Source organism: Onychomys torridus, chromosome 17 (assembly GCF_903995425.1).
Source record: "Onychomys torridus chromosome 17, mOncTor1.1, whole genome shotgun sequence".
NCBI classification, from domain to species: domain Eukaryota; kingdom Metazoa; phylum Chordata; class Mammalia; order Rodentia; family Cricetidae; genus Onychomys; species Onychomys torridus.
In genome coordinates this window covers 16,686,955-16,706,025 of record NC_050459.1, presented here as the reverse complement: position 1 = coordinate 16,706,025, position 19,071 = coordinate 16,686,955, and the positions used below count along the sequence as shown (strand labels likewise).

Genomic DNA, 19,071 nt, shown 5'->3' with positions numbered 1-19,071 from the left:
ACAGAGGGAAGGGATAGCTGAATAAGAATTGGTAAAATTCTACCTCTCCAACCAGCCAGATCCTTGCAGCCTTCTCCAGGGTCTAGCCTGACCTTTCCCTCCACAACCCTCTGTTAACCCACCAGATCTAGCCCAGGTCCCACATCCAGTGCCACAGTTTAGTCTGGCCACCTCTGCCTGAAGAGCATCCAACCTCTGGGCTTCCACCAGGATCCACCCTTACACACACACACACACACACCCCTTGTCAAAATTACATTCTATGGCTGAGGTGTGGCTCAGTGGTAAAGTACTCACCTAACATGTACAACGCCCTAATTTGATCCCCAATACTGCATAAGAAAATAATCTTCTTGAATTGGATTGGGTTAATTTGCATTGGAGTAAAGAGAATTTTGTCATATTATAGAATTTTTGTCCATTAAAATGCCAGTGTTATAAGACTATTTTAATTGGATGAATACTGCACCTAATTTTTTTAGTGAATTATGATTAAATTTTCTTGACAAATAAAATGTTTTTATGCTAAAATGAAGCATCAGATTCAATGTAGAAATTAAGTTACAGAAATATATAGCAATGTGAATTTAGATACTATGAATGTATAATTGACATGAGGTGACATGTCAGTTATACATGTTTTTCTCTAAGCTTTCAGGATATTGAAAGAGGCTTGAGAAAAGTATAGGATAACCAACCTACAATCCACAGCCCTAGGGAGGCTAGATAACAAGGAGGGCCCAAGGAGGGATGCATGGATTCCCCTGGGGTTGGGAAATAGAAGAGGTCTGCTGGGTAAACTGGGGGCAGGGATGGGAACTTGAGGGAGCAGGTTGGGTGGGCTGGGCACGGGAGGTGGGTTAGGGGCAGGACAGAGTGGGAGAGCAATGAAAGAGACGTCTTGATGGGGGTGCCCTTTCGGGGCTAGGGAGAAATCTTGTGCTAGGGAAACTCCCAGGAATCCACAAGGATGACCTCACCTAAGACTCTTGGCAATAGTGGGAAGGGTGCCTGAACTGGCCATCCACTGTAATCAGGCTGATGACCACCCTAATTGTCATCAGAGAGACTCTATCCAGTAACTGATGGAAGCAGATGCAGAGATCCACAGCCAAGCACTGGGCCTAGCTCCAGGAGTCCTCCTGAAGAGAGGGAAGAAGGATTGTATGAGCCGGGGAGTGGGTGGGGTGTGTCAAGGTCATGATGAGTGAACTCACAAAGACAGCTGACCTGAGCTCATGAGAGCTCATGCACTCTGGACCGACAGTTAGGGACTGCATGGGACCAACCTAGGCCCTCTGCCATGTGTGTGACACTTGTGTAGCTTGGTCTGTTTGTAAGGCTCCTAATAGCAAGATCAGGACCTGTCCCTGGCACTCAAGCTGGCTTTTGGGAACCTATCCCCCATGCTGGATTACCTTGCTCAGCCTTGATGCAGGAGGAGGCGTGGATGGGGAGGAGGGTAGATAGGAGTTGGGGTGGGGAGATAATGGGAAGAGACAAAAGGGGGAAACTATGGTCAGTATGAAAAATAAATGAAAAAAAAGTAAATTAAAAAATTAATAAAAAAGAAAAAAAAAGAAAAAAGATTTTAAACAAATTAGGCTTCAGAACATAAAAGATAGTTAAATTCCAAAGCAGATCTATAAACTAAGATCCAAACATTCTTGTCTTTTGCTTGCATATTAGGAAGATGATTGGGGCTCATGCCTACAGTCTAGGTTGGCTCGGTGAGTCCCACTGTCTTATGGAATAGCCCTACTGTGTGGTGCTACACTAATGATCTTATGTGTGCTGTCAACATGAACTGACCCCAGGGGTTGTAATTGGAAGGCAAATGAACTGCTAAACTAAAATTTTTTTCTTGCTTATTCTAGAGAGGGGTAAAGTTTGAAATTAGCCTAAATAAGTGTATTTCTGAAGAAGATACCGTCCAAGAGAACGAGGTATGTCATTATGTACATTGCCATGGTCAGCTATGACAAAGTGAGTCAGTCTTCAGGTTCGTGAAATTGTTGCACAGGCTGTAATAAGAATTTCCTAATTACACTTAGAAACAAGGTACCTGATGCTTTTTATCCCCTCATTAAAAAAGATGAGACCGCCGGGTGGTGGTGGTGCACACCTTCAATCCCAGCACTCGGGAGGCAGAGCCAGGCAGATCTCTGTGAGTTCGAGGCCAGCCTGGGGCTACAGAGAGAGATCCAGGACAGGTGCAAAGCTACACAAAGAAACCCTGTCTCGAAAAACCAGAAAAAAAAAAAAAAGATGAGACTGTTTCCTTGGATGGGTTATTCCATTTTAATTTGTGTTTCTTTTATAAATAAGTCATTTTCCTGATCATGTTAACTTTTTATTATTTCCAATAAAAAAGCATGGTATATAGCCAACAGTTAATATCTGACTTAAAAATCACTGAGCAAGTAACCTGAAAGTGTCATTTGTTTTAGGTCTTAATTAGTTCTCATAGCTTTGCAGCTGCCTGTGGGTAGATCTCAGTTGTGCATCTGGGCTCCCCTTGATGTGGCAATAAGTGTACATGTACAGAAACACCCAGGTTTCATCTTATTACTCGATTTTAGTCCCTTTTATAATCTCAGCTTTCATCAGCACTTCTAACAAATGTCAGTTCCAACATTAACTGATTTTTTTTTCCGTTTAATTTCTCCTGAAATCATCTTTTAGATTACTAGAAGTTAAATATGAACATCATATCTGACACTCATTTTGTTTGTGTGCTGCTAGAGATGAGAGCTTACATGCTATGCAAGGAAAATTCTCTGCCACTAGCTGCCTGGACCCAAAATGAGCATTTTAGTATTGGTGATGGGAGATGAGGAACAGTGTTTGGACCTAATCAACTTGGTTTTAAAGTTCGGTGTGGTTGGGTGTCCATGGTATTAACTACTGAGGAGGCTGAGGTAGGATGATTGTGTGAGTCTGGGAATTCTAGAACACTGTGGACAACACAGTGAGGCCCATTTTAAGAAGGAAAATAAGGAGAGAGAGGTTGCTCAACAGTTAAGAGCACTGACTGATGTTCCAGAGGACCCAGGTTCAATTCCTGGGCTGTCTGGTGTCCCTTACGCCAGTATAAAAAAAAAAAAAAAAAGAAAAAAAGGAAGAAGAAGAAAAGTAAGGAAGCTAGAGAGATGGCTCAGCTCAGCAGTTAAAAGCAATAGTTGCTCTTCCAGAAGACCTGGGGTGTTTGATTCTCCACCCACAGGACATCCCGCAATCATCTGTAATGCCAGTTCCAGGGGATCCAACACCCTCTTCTGGCCATCTTGGGCACCAGACACAGAAGTGGTATACAGGCATACATGTAGATAAAACAGGCATACACATAAAACAAAAGTAAATAAATCTTAAAAAAGAAGAAGAAGAAGAAAAAGCATATTATGTTGGATACTGAGGGCAGGGTGTGGATAAGGAAACCCTGAGGTGAGTAGTGTGATTTGGAAGATAGAATGCCTGGGTGAAACTGAGTTCTTCCATGATCAGGCCGGCTGCTATGTGCAAGAAGAAATGGAAACATTTCTGCTTCTGTCTCAGTCAAAATGGTTTCACCTTTAAAACTACATGGATTTGTTCATATATGTATATCTATATCTCCCTTTATATTTATATATCACCATGTAGCTTGAAAATCAATATTTGGGGACATACACATATTCATACATTTAACTCCCAATATGGCTTCTTTCTCATGGAAAACTGAAATTTCTTTAGGCAATGGAAAAACCAAATGATACCTTGGGCTTTGAAGATGGCATGCCGTTTCAGGAGTGCAGAGCTGTAAAGGAGCGTGAAAATTACACAGACAGAGCCTTTGAAGAGCTCTGTGGCCCCGAAGCAGGTACATGTTGCTTGAAAGTGGTGAAGGGAAAGAGAACTTTTCATTCACAATCGTCTCCACTCTCTCCAATGGGCTCCTGGCTCCTTCCCTGCACACACCCTTCATCCAGCATTCCTTCCTGCCACACACACACACACATACATTCGCACGGCACGTGCACACATACACACACATTCACGCACACACATATACATACATGCATGCACACACACGGACACATACACACACATGTACACACACACACACACACACACACACACACACACACACACACACACGGCAGTTCTACCCACTCCTGCAGTTTCAGCACGTCTAGGAATGCCACACTTAGCGGTCTTTCTCAGTACCCACTGAACAGCTCTCTGGGCAGGTATGACAAGTACCTCAACCTCAGCATGTGTCTCCTCCTTCCCAGAGACCTTTGTTTCAGGACAAGGCCATTGCCAAGGTGACAGTTCCTTCTACACACCCAGGGCAGCTCCTCCTCAGAGACGCCTCTGAGCTTTTCCTCTGCCCCCATGCCTTCTGCTGTGAGGTAGGGTTCTGTCACCCTGAGCACCGTGGTGACATAGGAAACCATGAAAAACCCGGGTTCTGGAGCCAGAGGTGGTCTGAATCCTAGCTGGAACTGGGGGTTCTGGTCATGGGGCATTTCTTCTTTTGCAGGTTACTTTCATGTTCTGAACCCCCTTTTCCTCTTTGAGGCATAGGGAATAGCAGTAGTAATAACCACACAGGGCTGCTGTAGCAAGAAGAGTGATGTATGATATGTACAAAGTGCCTGATAAATGATCTTCCCTTATTAGAAAAGGGATTGACTGATTGCCTTTATGCATGTATGCCTACATGGGTTTATGTGCACACTTGCATGAAGGTGCTGGGGGAGGCCAGAGGCAGATCCCCTGGAACTGGAATTACAGGAGGTTGTGAGCCAGCTGATGTGGGCTTGGGAAGAAGTCAGCGTCAGAGCAGTCGGAGACTGAAGCAGCTGGACGTCACATCACATCCACACTCAGAAGCCGATGGACCTGCGAATCAGTTCATTCTCTCCATCCTGTTTCTGTAGTCAAGGGCCAACCTAGAGAGCTGTGCTGCCCACAGCGTGTGCAGAGTTCTCCCACATTAACTAAGGAGACGAAGAAAGTCTCCCAAAGACACGCCCACAGGCCACCCAGATCTGGACAGCCCCTCCGTGAGACTCTTTTTTAACACTTGATTCTTCATTATATCAAATAGACAATTAAAACTAAGCATGGCATTAGGAAAAGCATGAAATCTGATCCTAAGTAATGATACAACAAAACAAAAATGTTTAAAAATCATATATAAAATGAAGCAAAAGAATGTATACATGTATGTATACATACATATTTTTTTAAATAGGGACAAGCTGATTGTTCAAAACACAAAGAAACTGGGGGTGGCAGTACACATTTGTAATCTCAATACTCAGGAGACCAAGCTGAAAGATCAAGAATTTAAGGCCAGTATGGACTGCACAGCAAGTTCACTACCTCAAAAACCAACCAAAATAAAAAATAATCACTAAGTAAATAAATAAATAAATATTTTAAGATGTCGAAAACATCACAGAATAAAAGAAATAGATATGGCATTAGTAATGGAAAACTTGGCTGAGTATGGTGGCTCACACCTATAATCCCAGTAATTGGGAGGCTGAAGTGGGAGGTTCAGAAGTTGAGGCCACATAGCAAGATCCAGGATCAAAAGGCCAAAAATTAATAATAAAAATATTTTTAAAGTATGGTATTAAGTTTCATGAATAGTATAATTTAATTCCTTAATTTTTCAATTACCTTTGTATATGTGCCACATGGAGTTCAGAGGACAAGTTGGAGGCACTGGTTCTCAAGTGGGTCCTGGGGCTTGAACTCAGGTTGTCAGGTTTGGCAGCAAGTGCCTTTACCTGCTTAGCCATCTCAACAGGCCTGTTTTTTAACTTAAGAAGATGGATTTGGGATTACAGAGATGGCTCAGCAATTAAGAGCTCTGGCCGTTCTTACAGACAACCCAGGTTCAATTCCAGGCACTACATTGCTGGAATGTATCATAAGAACTCAGCTGGTTATGGCAAAGTCACTACCTGGAGGGATTAAGGAATTCCTCCAGAGGAAGCTAAATTCTGAGGAGCTTTTGGTGTTACTTGGCTTGTTATATATCAGCTGTATTCTGTTATGAAAATCATGTGTACCTTCATAGTTTTCCCAATTGACTTCCCCCTAGAAGGGCTAACAGTATGGACTGATCACTCTCTGATCATTTAAGGTATTTGCAGAACAGCCTCAGGAAAGGCTTCCTCTGGAATCAGATATCTTCCTCAGCCACTTTCAAGGACTAACAGTAATAACAGTCCACATGAAAGTCTCCTGATTTAAGGTAAATTCCACAAGGAAACACCGCCTACGTCAGGTGGACGTTAAGTAATAGCTTTACACAGTTTAGCTCGGACCCTCCCTTCTTACAGCCTTATTAACTTTATAGACCTCTAACTCCTTATGTAACCACTTCTAGGAATATGTAGATAACTTTCTGTGCTGACAGCTATGCTCAGCCAGAACCCCAGTTCAAGCCTCCCTGTAATTATCAACATTGGCAGCATCTGGCCAGGTCCATCCCCAGATGGAGGAAAGTACCTTATCAGAGACACCTCTGTACTCTCTAAGAACAGACTTAAGCGTCCAGGCTACCCGTTTGAGAAGGCCTGGCAGATGTGCCAATTAAGCTTAACTTCCTCCTTTCCCAAATCTTACCTCTAGTTCCAGATCTCCCTTTAATTCTCTCCAAAGGCATCTAGCTGTACACAGGTTGCCTAGAGACTGAGCACACTTTCCCCCACCCTACAGAAAAAACGGCAGATAGTTTGGACAGATATGAGCCATAGGACGAAAGAAGGCAGTTTTATTTTCTCCCATTGACCTAGCAATTTATAGATTCTTTTTTTTTTTTTTTTTTCCCGAGACAGGGTTTCTCTGCGTAGTTTTGGCGCCTTTCCTGGAACTCACTCTGTTAGCCCAGGCTGGCCTCGAACTCACAGAGATCCTCCTGCCTCTGCCTCCGGAGTGCAACTTATAGATTCTTAACATTTTTCTATCAATGACGTTTAAGATTGTAGTTGAGCACATAAGATCCCTCTCCTTAGATATTACCCAAATTTAGCCTTTAGTTAATTCATTTCCCCATCGGTCACTTCCCTTTGGGGTTGCAAATGATAATTAATGGTTATTGCCCCTCTATGTGATTCTTATCACCCCCCCACCTTTGACCCTGGAAGCCAAGGGATTACTGCTTGTAAGTGTATATATACTGGGACTCCCCAGGCACAAGAGGACAGAGAGAAAGAGAACAGGGAGAGAAAAGGAGGGTTTTGACCCTTACATTTGGATGAGATGGAAGATGAGGAAGAGTCAGATGGGGAAGTACTAGCTGGGTAAGAACAAGCTGAAGCAGAATTAAGATGAGAGAATTAAGATAGAACTTAGAGCAGTAGATAAATACAGAGAGATATCAGACAAGAAAGGAGCTAGGCAGGAGAACAGAACTGAAGCTGTGTATAGAGGATGTTATGCCAAAGGAATTAAAGTAAGTGGACTATAGAGCTTGATGTGCTGAGATTCTATTTCCCAAAAACAGTCCTCATCGTTGGTACTTCTCTCTCCTGAGCCCCTGGGATGTATAATATTAAGGCTGGTCCCTCTAATATTATAGAAGACTACATGACAGTTCACAATGGTCTGTAACTCCAGTTCCACAGGGTCTGACTGCCATCCTGTTTCTGACCTCTGTGGGCACCAGGTACACAGAAAAACATGGAGGAAAATACCCATACATATAAAAATGAAAAAAATTACAAAATTAAAAAAGAAAATGGATTTGGGGCTGGAGAGATGACTTGGCAGTTAAAAGCCTTTGGCTTTCTTTTAGAGGACCTTAATATAGTTCTCAGCAACCACACTAGTTGGTTCTAAACAAAACTCCAACTTCAGGGGATCAGATGCATTTTTTGGCCACCTGCACACACACATGTACACAAATAAATAATAAAATAAAAAATGTATCTTGGCATGGTGGCTCTTGCTTGCTGTCCTAGCACATGGGAGGTGAGGTACAAAGATAAAATTGCCTTGAGTTCCAAGCCAGTCTGGGACAAAGAAAGGAGGCACATTGGGGAGAGTGAGAGATTGAAAGGAAATAGAGATTGCATTGGTAGAAACAGTCACATGAGAATTCTCATAGATGTCTCAGTGATTTGCCCATTCATGTATTTCCTTAGGCCTTAGTTAAATGGATAAGCAAACATGAATGATAAAAATGGAACACCTTTGAAAGCTGTTTGCAGTTTCAGCCTTCTATGTTGGATCTGTTAGAAGCACGGGTTCTGTGGCTTGAACATCCTACTCTTGGGTCCCTGTGCTGTTTACTTTTCTGTCAACTGGAGTCGTCTAGGAAGAGTGAGTTTCAATTGAGGAATGGCCCCAATTAGGTTGGCCTGTAGGCCAGCCTGTGTGGCATTTTCTTGACTGATGATTGATGTAGGAAGACCCCACCCATTATGGCATCCCTGGGTTTGGGGAGGTAGAGGAAAGGGAGCTGAATGTGAGCCTGAGGGCAAGCTGGTAAGCAACACTCTCCCATGGCCTCTGCTTCATTTCCTGCCTGGAGTTCCTGCCCTGCTTGCTTCATGATGAACTGTATGCTGTAAGATGAGATAAACCTGTTCCTCCAAAAGTTGCTTTTAGTCACGGCGTTTGTCATAATAGAAAGCAAACTGGGACAGCCCCTAAGAATTGTCCGGTGATACTATTATACTCTGGCTGTGATGGAACTAATGGGTTATTTTCTTACACCCAGAGGGTCTCTTTCAGGATGTCATTGCTGTAGAGAACAGGAGGCAGTGGGATGCCAGAGCACCTCAAACTCTGCTGCAGATAATGGCAACAGCAGATATCACCTCCCCCTGCCCCACTATGCCTGATGGTGAGTCTTTGGTCAGTTCTTGTCAACCAGCAGCAAGGGGAAACCAGGGCCTGGCACAGCTGTGCTGCCAGCACACACTGATTGGAATAGTTGTCACTTCCCAGTCACCAACATTTTTCACAGATGTTGTTTTGGCCTCACAAGTATCAAGTTGAGACTTCTCTGCTAGTTAGCCTAGTGGTCAATGACTCTGGTCATACAAAGTCAAGGAAGAAAATTGCACCTGTTATCTTTCCTGAAGGGAGAGATGGGAAACAAGAGGGGAGTCTACTTATTTAATTCCCTGCACCAGCTTAATTATAGCCTTGTCATTTCATCGATGATTTTTTTTCCCCTCAGCAATAAAATTGGTCTTAGGATTAGGGATACAACTCTGCTGTCAAGGGCTTGTCTAGAATGCACAAGGTCCTGGGTTCAAGCTCCAGAAAACTCAGGTGTTCATGTTTATGCAACAAGCAGATATTACTCACCTAGTCATTCCCCAAACCCTTGGAAGCTATCTTAATAAACGGGGAAGGTTTTTATTGCTCACTTTCTTGTTCCTCGTCATTACTTAACCCTGAGAATGGGTTAAAATTTAAAACTGTGCTATAAGTTGACTGGACAGCCATCCATGTCCTTGGATTCAATTACTCCCAAATGGAAAATATTCAGAAAAAAAGCTTCCATCTGTGCTGAACACATACAGATGTTTTCTTATCATTCCCTAAGTAGTGCAGTATAACAATGATGTAATCTGTGCTGAACACATACAGATGTTTTCTTGTCATCATTCCCTAAGTAGTGCAGTGTAACAATGATGTAATCTGTGCTGAACACATACAGATGTTTTCTTGTCATTGTTCCCTAAGTAGTGCAGTGTAACAATGATGTATGCAGTGTTTGCATTGTGCTGTGCTGGACAAATCATTTAAGGTTGATTCAAAGCTTATGGAATAGGCTGGAGAGATGGCTCAGCAGTTTAGCTCCCAGCACCCAAATATGGAGGCTCACAACCCCATGTAACTCTAGTTGGGGGAGACCCAAACCCTCTTCAAGTACTGCAACCAGACACGTAAACCTATAACCTCATACATATATACATAACTACTAAAAATAATAATAATTAAATCTTAAAGAATAAAGTGTGCTGGTAATTAGGCATGGTGGTACATGTTGTAATCCCAACATGTAGAGATGGAGACCAGGAGTATCAGGAGTTCAAGATCATCCTCAAGTACATAGACTGTTCAAAGCTAGCATGAACTACATGAGGCACTGTCTCATCCTCACCCCTTATAAAAGTATGTGGGAAGGTGAACATAGGTTTTAGTCATATACATACCTAAAATATTTTATTTGTATTTTTTAAATTATATATCCTTGTGTCTGTGTGTGGATAGATCCATGTTTGAACAGTGGAGGCCATAGGCATAGCATCTCCCTGAAGCTGGAGTTACAGGTAGTTGAAAGAGACCATGTGGGAAGCAAACTTGAATCTTCTGCAAGAGCAGCAAGTGCTTTCAACTGCTGAACCATCTCTCCGGCCCACATGCACAGATTTTTATACCATTGGACGTCCTGTAATTACTCTGCTTTGGGTGCCAAGGGATAAGTGTGCATCACTAAAATGAGTTATTGTAAGTGCATGAGCTGATTTATAATTCAGTAAGACATCTGAGGGTGAACTCAACTTAAAAATAAGCACGTGGAAACTTACCAAAGTTCACAAAGTAAAATGTGACTCTCTTCTCATCAACCTGTGACAAAAAGGCAGTGAAGTTTTTTTATACTGGTCTCTTTATTAATAAAACGAGGAGTGTGATTACATCCATGGTTCTAACTCACATTCTGTGGTCTTATAAAAACTGAAACAAAGAAGCATCTTAATTTTTGCTAATGCAGTATCCTTTTCAGATGGCCAAGTTATTGTGATGGAAGGTGGTCCAGAAAATGGGAAGCCGTGGTGGTGTGATGTGCCAGGGACCCTGAGTGCTTTGACAGCAGCACATGCCTGCAGTAGCCCATTGTCTGCCAGCGGAGGGGAACCTGGTATGTAGTTCATTTGTAATGAAGCTACTGGTATCCCTAAGGAATTATGTCAATGCTTTATGAATGCAAAAAGGTACTAACCATACATCTGGCTTGAGAGAGAAGTGGGAACATGTCTTGCCTTGTCTGATTTGCTCTAATCGAGCTGTTTCCAAGTGGTGTAACAAGTGACATGAATGGGGTGGTGGTGGTGCACGCCTGTAATCCCAGCACTCGGGAGGCAGAGGCAGGCGGGTCTCTGTGAGTTCGAGGCCAGCCTGGTCTACAAAGCAAGTCCCAGGAAAGGCGCAAAGCTACACAGAGAGTCCTTGTCTCGAAGAAACAAAACAAAATAAACAAACAAAAAAACAAGTGACATGAACTTCCAAGGACAGAAGCATAATTTTGTGTGGCATTTGAAGGTGACAACTGATGAAAAGGACTGGCACCCTGGGATGATAATCTAATATTGCGGAGCTCTGACAGGTTACAGTGGGCTGACTTCATTTTCCTATGGGTAGTAAGAATGCAAACCAAAACAGTTCATTTTGTTTTGTTTCCACTGTGTTTTGTTAAAGACTGTGTCACTATGTAGCTTTGGATGGTTGGATGGCCTGGAACTCTTTGCTATGTAGACCAGGTTGGCCTTGAACTCACAGAGACCCATTTGCCTCTGCCTCCTGAGTGTTCTTCATTTTTAAAGCAATACCCATCCCCTCTTTCTCGTCAGAATCTTTTGTTGTCCAAGAAAACATCCAGCTTATAGGTGCAAGTTATTCTTCTGTTTCTTGAGTAGCTGGGATGACATGCACACATTATTAAATACAGCTACATTATATATTATATATAAAACTATATATATAAATATAAAACATGATACACACACACACACACACACACACACACACACACACACACACACACACACTGTGCCTGTGCCTCCTGAGTGCTAGAATTAAAGGCATCCACCAGCACACCTGACTATCTATATTATATTTTTATTAACAGATTTTCTTATTGACTCAAAATGGCTATTGTATAATTCATCTTTGTTTAAACTTAGATTCATTACTAAGTGATTTATTTTCCACTGAATCAGAATATAATTTTCTCTGTTACAGTTTAACTTTTTCCTAGGATGTTTACATCTATATTATTGTTTAACCTTTTCCCTGGGATGTTTACACTAAATTCATTCTGGGGAAATCAAGCATAGGTCAGGCATGGTGCTGTAGGCCTTTGGCCCTAGCACTTCAGAAGTACAGGCTGAGTGTTAGAAATGGGTTTGAGGGTTCCAAGAAAATGGCCACATGATCCAAAGTATTTCAGCAGGGCAAAAAGTTTTATTTCTGTAGAATGGTATGTAGTCCTGTCAACCAAGCAGGCAAGCACACACAGCTGGGGCCCTGATGGACTTTTCTTCTGAACACATAAGAAATAAAGAAACAACCAGAGATAGATACCTGACAAAACAAATTTAAAACCCAAACTAATCAGAAGAGATAGAGGACATTTTACACTCCTTAAAGGAAGGAAACCTGAGGACATTACAGTCTTAGCATGTGTGCACCAGAGAGACACCCACTTTCATAAACACAAATGCTATTAAATCTAAAGACACAGATTGACTCTGACACAGTGATATTGGGAAGCTTCAGCACTCTTATCAGTCTAGACAAAAACTAGAGTAATGGTGGGGCTAAATGACATCATAAATCAGCTAGATCTTACAGACATCTATCTACAGGACACTCCACCCAAACACTGCAGAACACATTTTATTTATTCTCAGTAGTCCATGAAACTGTCTGCAAAATCAACCACATATGAGGACACAAGGCAAATCTCAACAAATTTACAGAAGAAAATTGACATAACATCCTTCATAGTATCTGACCACAAAGGAACAAAGCTGGGTTGATACCCAGCTTTATTTGTATCAATACTGGGTATTAACCAAAGTTAAGTCAAATAGAATAGCAATAGAAAGAACAGAAGGTACACAGACTCGTGGAAAGTAAACACCATACTACTGAATGAAAATTGTGCCAATGGAGAGATCATGAAGGAAGTTTAACATTTCCTAGAACTGAATGAAAAGGAAACACAACATGCCCAAATCTATGGGATACAATGAAGCATTCATAAGTACAACGTTTATAGCACTAAATGCTTGCATCAAAAAAGCCTGCAGAGATTGAACATTAATGACATAATGTTAAACCCGAGGGTCTTGGAAAAGAAGAACAAACAACACTCAAATGGAGGAGATGGGAAGTGATACTAACAGTCAGGGCTGAAATGAGTCAACAGCGACAACAGCAACAACAGCGAAGTCCACAAAACATCAACTTAGAAAAGAGCTGCTGCCTTAAAAGATGATCAAGACTGACCAATATACTTTACCCAGATAACTAAAACAGAAAAAGAAGACCCAAGTTAATCCAAGCAGAGATAAAGGGGAGGCATTACAACAGACCCTGAGGAATTTCAGAGAATCACCATGTCCCATAAAATTCTATACTCCACCAAATTGGGAGATCTATAAAAAAGAAAGAGAGAAAGAAAGAAAAAGATGGATATATTCTTTAATACATATGACCTACCAAAGTTAAATCAAATTGAAGTAAATAATTTAAACAGACACATAACAGCCGATAAGATGGAAGTAGTAATAAAACTCTCCCAACTAAAAAATACTCAACCCAGATAGATTTTTTCAAAGACTGTCAAACCTCCAAAGAAGAACCAACAACAACATTCCTTAAATTATTTCATAAACTAGAAAAGGAACACTTTAAAATTCTTTTTATGAAGCCAGGATCACCTTGATACCCAAACCAGACAGATACCAATAACACACACACACACACACACACACACACACACACACACACACACACACACACCCCAAGAAAGAAAGAAAATTATTGGCCAAGTTTTCTAATCAGCTTAGATGCAAAAATCCTCAACAAAATACTTACAAACTACATTCAAGAACACATCAAATCGATTATCTACCATGATCAAGTTGGATGCGTCAAAGAGATACAGGGATGGTTTTTAACATAAGTAAATAAATACATTTAATGTTGGAGCCGAGGCTTGTGCCAGGAAAAAGAGGCTAGATTCAAAAATGGAACAAAGGGAGTGGTGGAACCCTTCTCAGCTCATCCTGCAATCGGTGAAGGGAAAAAGCCTAAGGAATTTCTGCTCCTAAAAAAGAAATGATAAAAGCATATTCAAATGCAGTGCAAGGAGGGGGCCTACCCCATCCAAGCAGGCACCTGACCTTGGTGTTTGGTCAGGGCAGTAGAAAAGTAGCTAAGACACCAGAAAAGACCTTGTCCAGCCCAGGCTGGCCTCGAACTCATTTCCCCTCCTGCCTCTGCTTCCCAAGTGCTGTGATTCCTCCTGGCAGATGTTGCCATGCCCAGATCGAGATTAGTATTTGCGATAATGACTACAAAGACCTGGCTGCAGTGATGAAGGTGTGTATGTGTGTACTTCCAGTTTGCTCTGCAGGCCACATCACCATGTGCATAAAGCACAGGTGTACACTGGTTTTCCAGAAATGGAGAAGAATAGGGATGGTTCAGTTTTGGCAAGTCTTGAGTTTTGATACTCCTACTTTTCTTCAAATTTCTATGCATGCAACCTCCAAATGGGGTAATTTTGTCTCTTTATCTCTGATCCTCATCATGATACTCATTTTTTTTTTTTATGTCTTCTTGTGTTGCCCACTACTTTTAGTACATTGCCAAATAACTGAGTATTTCATTAATTGCTTTTCTCATCACTGATACTAAATACTCAACAAGACGAAACTTAAGGGACACATGACTTGTTTTGGTTCGTGATTTGAGGAGCCACTATCCATCATTGTCATGAAGGCGTGGCAGAAGCTGTCTCTGGGGTGGCAGGAGTATGTGGCAGCTGCTTGCACACACCTCAGTGCACCAGGAAGCAGAGGTGAATCAGGAAGCAGGGCATGACTGGAAAACACAAGGCTCTTGGCTCAGCAACCCGCTTTCTCCATCTAGGAACCACTTCCAAAGGTTCTACAGCTTCCCTACATAGCACCACAAGCTGGTATTCAAACACTTGAGCCTGGTGGGGGACATTTCACATCCAAACCACAACATGCATCTGTTGGCATCCCTGCTAGTACCTTGTTTTGCTATCATGGATGACATTCACTGTGGGGTTATGGATACATGTTGTTCATCAATGCATAGATGAGTCGACTTTAATTTTTACCATTTCTTTCAGTAGTAATGGTAAAACCACAGCTTCCTCAAGAAGACCAGGACGAGGCAGAAATAGCTGTGGGCACTGTAGTGGATGATGAACAATTGGAACCACGATTGGATGGTGATATGTGAGTAGGTCATATGCAAGTGAGATAGAAGAGGCCCATAGAGACTTACCCAAGGAGACCAAGTTTTATAATATAAATAGACTTCTTTGGGCTCTGTCCCTGTCTCCCCTTGTCTGTGGCATGCATGGGTGTGCAGAGATGCATGTGTTTCTGTGTCTAGCAGAATATTTTTTTTTTTCTGTCTTAGGGTTGAATCATAGGCTTGCTTCACACTGGTGTACACATCTCTAATTCCAACACTTGAGAGTTATAGGAAGGAAGGCAGGAGGATCAAGAATTCAATGTCATCTTCAGCTACAAGCAAATTCAAAGCCAGCACAGGCTACATGACATTGTGTCTCAACTCTATCCCTCACAAAATGATTAATTGCATCATATTAAATATATATATATATACATGCTGGGTGGTGGTGGCACAGGCCTTTAATCTCAGCACTCAGGAAGCAGGTAGATCACTATTGGATTCAAGGCCAGCCTGGTTTATAAAATGAGTTCCAGGACAGCCAGGCTGTTATGCAGAGAAACTCTGTCTCAAAAAACAAAAACCAAAACCCCCTCAAAGCTCATGTGTATGTGAGCCTATGGGGGCCATTCTCACTCAAACTACCACGCTTGGGGAAAAAAAAAACCTCACAAGAAATTTGTAAGCTCAGACTTGAGTTTGCTTAGATTTGGAGTTGGAATCACAGCATGTGGGTGGCCTGGAAACCCCTGCGCTGAGAAACCAGCAGTAGGAGTACCATTAAAGGATGTTATTACTCCTAGCATCTCAGAAGAAGTAAATATAAAACATCCAGGAGTTATAATGTGCTGAATTTTCTCAGGAGAAACGAAGACAAGTTCATAATTGAAATGTGAAAACAGCATCTAGCCCAATGAGACCCTCTTTCAAAACAAAATAAAATGCAGTCACTCAGCATCCACTACGAGAGACTACAAACACATGAAATAGCTGAATTAGGCCATGAAGAACTTCATATGATTATATTGTGAAGACTGTATTTTAAGTTATTTAATTAAAACAGGGACTTGGGGCAGGGAGAACATAGGTCAGGAGAAGAATGCCTGCTTAACATGTATGAGAACTTGGGTTTGATTCTGATTTTGTTTTTTGAAATGGGGTCTTACTGTGCAGCTTAGGCTCACCTTTAACTTGCAACCCTCCTGCCTCAGTGTCTCCAGTGCTGGGATTATAGGCATGAGCTGCCATACCTGCTAGCATTGCAATATGCGGGGTGTGTGTGTGTGTGTGTGTGTGTGTGTGTGTGTGTGAGAGAGAGAGAGAGAGAGAGAGAGAGAGAGAGAGAGAGAGAGAGAGAGAGATTGGCGAATGCTAAGGGCCTATTGTAATTCGGTATTTGATAACAGCAACAGTTTTTACTTAAAGATTCTAAGTCCTGGGTTCAAAGATACTACTGTCTAGCTCTGTTCTCATTGAGAGGAATGGAAACACACTCCATCAGGCTCCTTTATAAAGCAATGTCCTTTCCATTAGAGCTGTGCTCTCCTGGCCTAATCACTTCCGAACCCCGTAATTTTCCATCTTCCTATTATAGGTTTAGAAATTAGCTGCAGTGTGTAGGGGCAGCAGTGTTTTGGACAAGGGATTCCCATCTGTACTGCTTTCTCTCAAGCATCTCAACACGCTAAACAAACCACCACCACCACCACCACCACCACCACCACCACCACCACCACCACCACAACAACAACAACCATGCTCAACTGTCTTCCAGGGCTGGGCTCCCTGGAGGACTGAGCACGAGCTTCTCGTCCCTTGTCACCTCTGTTGTCTCCCATGGCTTTCTCAGTCCATTTGATCATGGCCCATTCTGCCTGGTACTCTTAGGAATGGGGACCTATTTTCTCCAAGGTCATCTGTTGCCACGAATTAGTAAGGCAAGCCATCATGTCTCTGTCTTCATCTGCCTCTTCCCTTGGTTAATTATAGCCACACATTGCTTAATAAGAGGACTGGCTCTTGGAAATGTACTGTTAGGTGATTTCATCTTTGTGTGAACCTCATAGCTTGCACTTACACAAACCTACACAGTGTAGGTCAGTCACTCCACATGGCCTCTTTTGTTTTTGTTTTTCTAGACAAGGTGTCTCTGTGTAGCCCTAGCTGTCCTGGAGCATGCTCTATAGACTAGGCTAGCCTCAAACTCAACCTGCCTCTGCCTCATGAGTGCATCATTATGCCTGGTTCAGATGACCTTTTGCCAGTCAAGAAACACTACACACAGGCTCCTCATGTAACAGTGTTTTTTTTTTTGTTTTTTTTTGTTTTTTTTTGTTTTGTGTGTGTGTGTGTGTGTGTGTGTGTGTGTGTGTGTGTGTGTGTGTTAGTTTGTTTCTATTTTTGAGGCAGGGACTCTGATATCCTAGATTGGCTATGTAGTCAAGGACAATCTTGAACTTGAGTATCTTCTGTCTCCACTTCCTGTGTGTTGGGTTTCTAGGGATGTGCCATCATCTTTAATCAGTGCTGTGTAGCAAGCCTAAGACTTCACATGCTAGGCAAGCACTCTACCCACTGAGCCACATCCCTAGCCCAGTGTAAACGTGTTATACAGTAACCTTTTTTTTTCTAGGTAGGTATAAGCATGAGGACCTGAGCTTGGAGTCTAGCACCCACCTAAAACAGGCGTGGCTTTGTGTGCTTGTAACCTGTGCTGTGAGCAGATAGGATTGTTGGCTTAGCTGGAGCCTAGTTCTGAGTTGAAAGAGGGACAGTACTGAAGGAATAATGGAGAGTGACAGAGCAGGACTCCCCATGTCCTCCCCTGGCCTCTGCATGAATGTATATATGCACCTGCACCTACATCTGCACACACATTCAGTCCCATGTTCTTCCCTCCCCAGGCCAAACTGATATAATAATTTTTTATCTGATGAACATCCAAATTGTGTAATGCTCAGGTGGAAGCAGGGAATGAAAAAGAAAACTAGTTTTTCTATTATGGCTTTTATCTCATAACACTGATTTTGAATGCTTATTATTTCAGAAACTTTGAAGAATCTGAAGATGAGTTGAGAAGTGAAATAATAGAATCCCTAGAAAAACTTGCAACTTCCACAGAAGAAAGGGAAGAGGCTTCCAGATCCTCTAAGAATGCTGAAAAGCCAGGAGAGAAAGAAAGCATAAACTTGCCAGTCTAAAAACTCCAGCAAAGGTCTGGAAGCTGGTTTTGGCCTATCTAATCTGTATTGCTAAGGCTACAGTTCATCAAATGCCAGTCAAAATGTGCAAGCATGGATACTTTTCTCATTGCCGGGGATTCATGTCCTTAAAGAAAAATCCACTCTTACTGATTTTATACACTTTGCCCTGATGATGCTCTCGAGGGACAACTCTGATGAATGCTGTTTTTAGTTCATATCTCATTTGTTTTCAGAATAAAACTTATTAGAAAAAACAGCTTTGGCTGTGTGTGGCAGCTATTACACTGGTCCTTTCTCCAATGGTAGTAAAACTGTATCAACCCTTCCACTTCCCTTCTACGTGACTTGTAACACTTACATAGAGTCCAAGGGAATAAACAGCAATGGAACCCTGGAACTGTTGTGTTCCAAAACACAGGGTGATCTTACACTTTGGGGTGAGCAGAGAGTTAAGAGAAAGGACAGCGGAAGAAGTGAGGTGAATTGCAGAGGCCAATTTTCTTGTAGAAAATTTCAGAAGTTCCTATCACAGCCATGTAACAGATGTAACTTTTCAATTGTATTCACTGACATGAACACAGATGCACTCCCATTTATTTATTCTGAAAGCACCAATAACACTGGTACTTATTCGAATTCTGCTTATATGATGACCCTGTAA

The 19,071-nt window shown here is 42.0% G+C and overlaps 1 protein-coding gene across 3 annotated transcripts in view; it reads left to right on the top strand.

The window, feature by feature from the left end:
* Positions 1–18,608, top strand: part of Nek5 (NIMA related kinase 5) — a 48,273-nt gene extending 29,665 nt beyond the window's left edge. The window contains exons 15-20 of one of the 3 annotated variants that reach the window (XM_036209157.1): positions 1,878–1,946; positions 3,733–3,859; positions 8,729–8,854; positions 10,751–10,885; positions 15,140–15,245; positions 18,254–18,608. In XM_036209157.1, coding sequence (XP_036065050.1) covers positions 1,878–1,946; positions 3,733–3,859; positions 8,729–8,854; positions 10,751–10,885; positions 15,140–15,245; positions 18,254–18,407 — 717 coding nt within the window. In that variant the 3' untranslated portion in view covers positions 18,408–18,608. Of the gene's footprint in view, positions 1–1,877; positions 1,947–3,732; positions 3,860–8,728; positions 8,855–10,750; positions 10,886–15,136; positions 15,246–18,253 lie in introns of all 3 variants that reach the window. The other 2 variants (XM_036209156.1, XM_036209158.1) reach the window with 2 other exon arrangements.
* Positions 18,609–19,071: the final 463 nt, after the last annotated feature.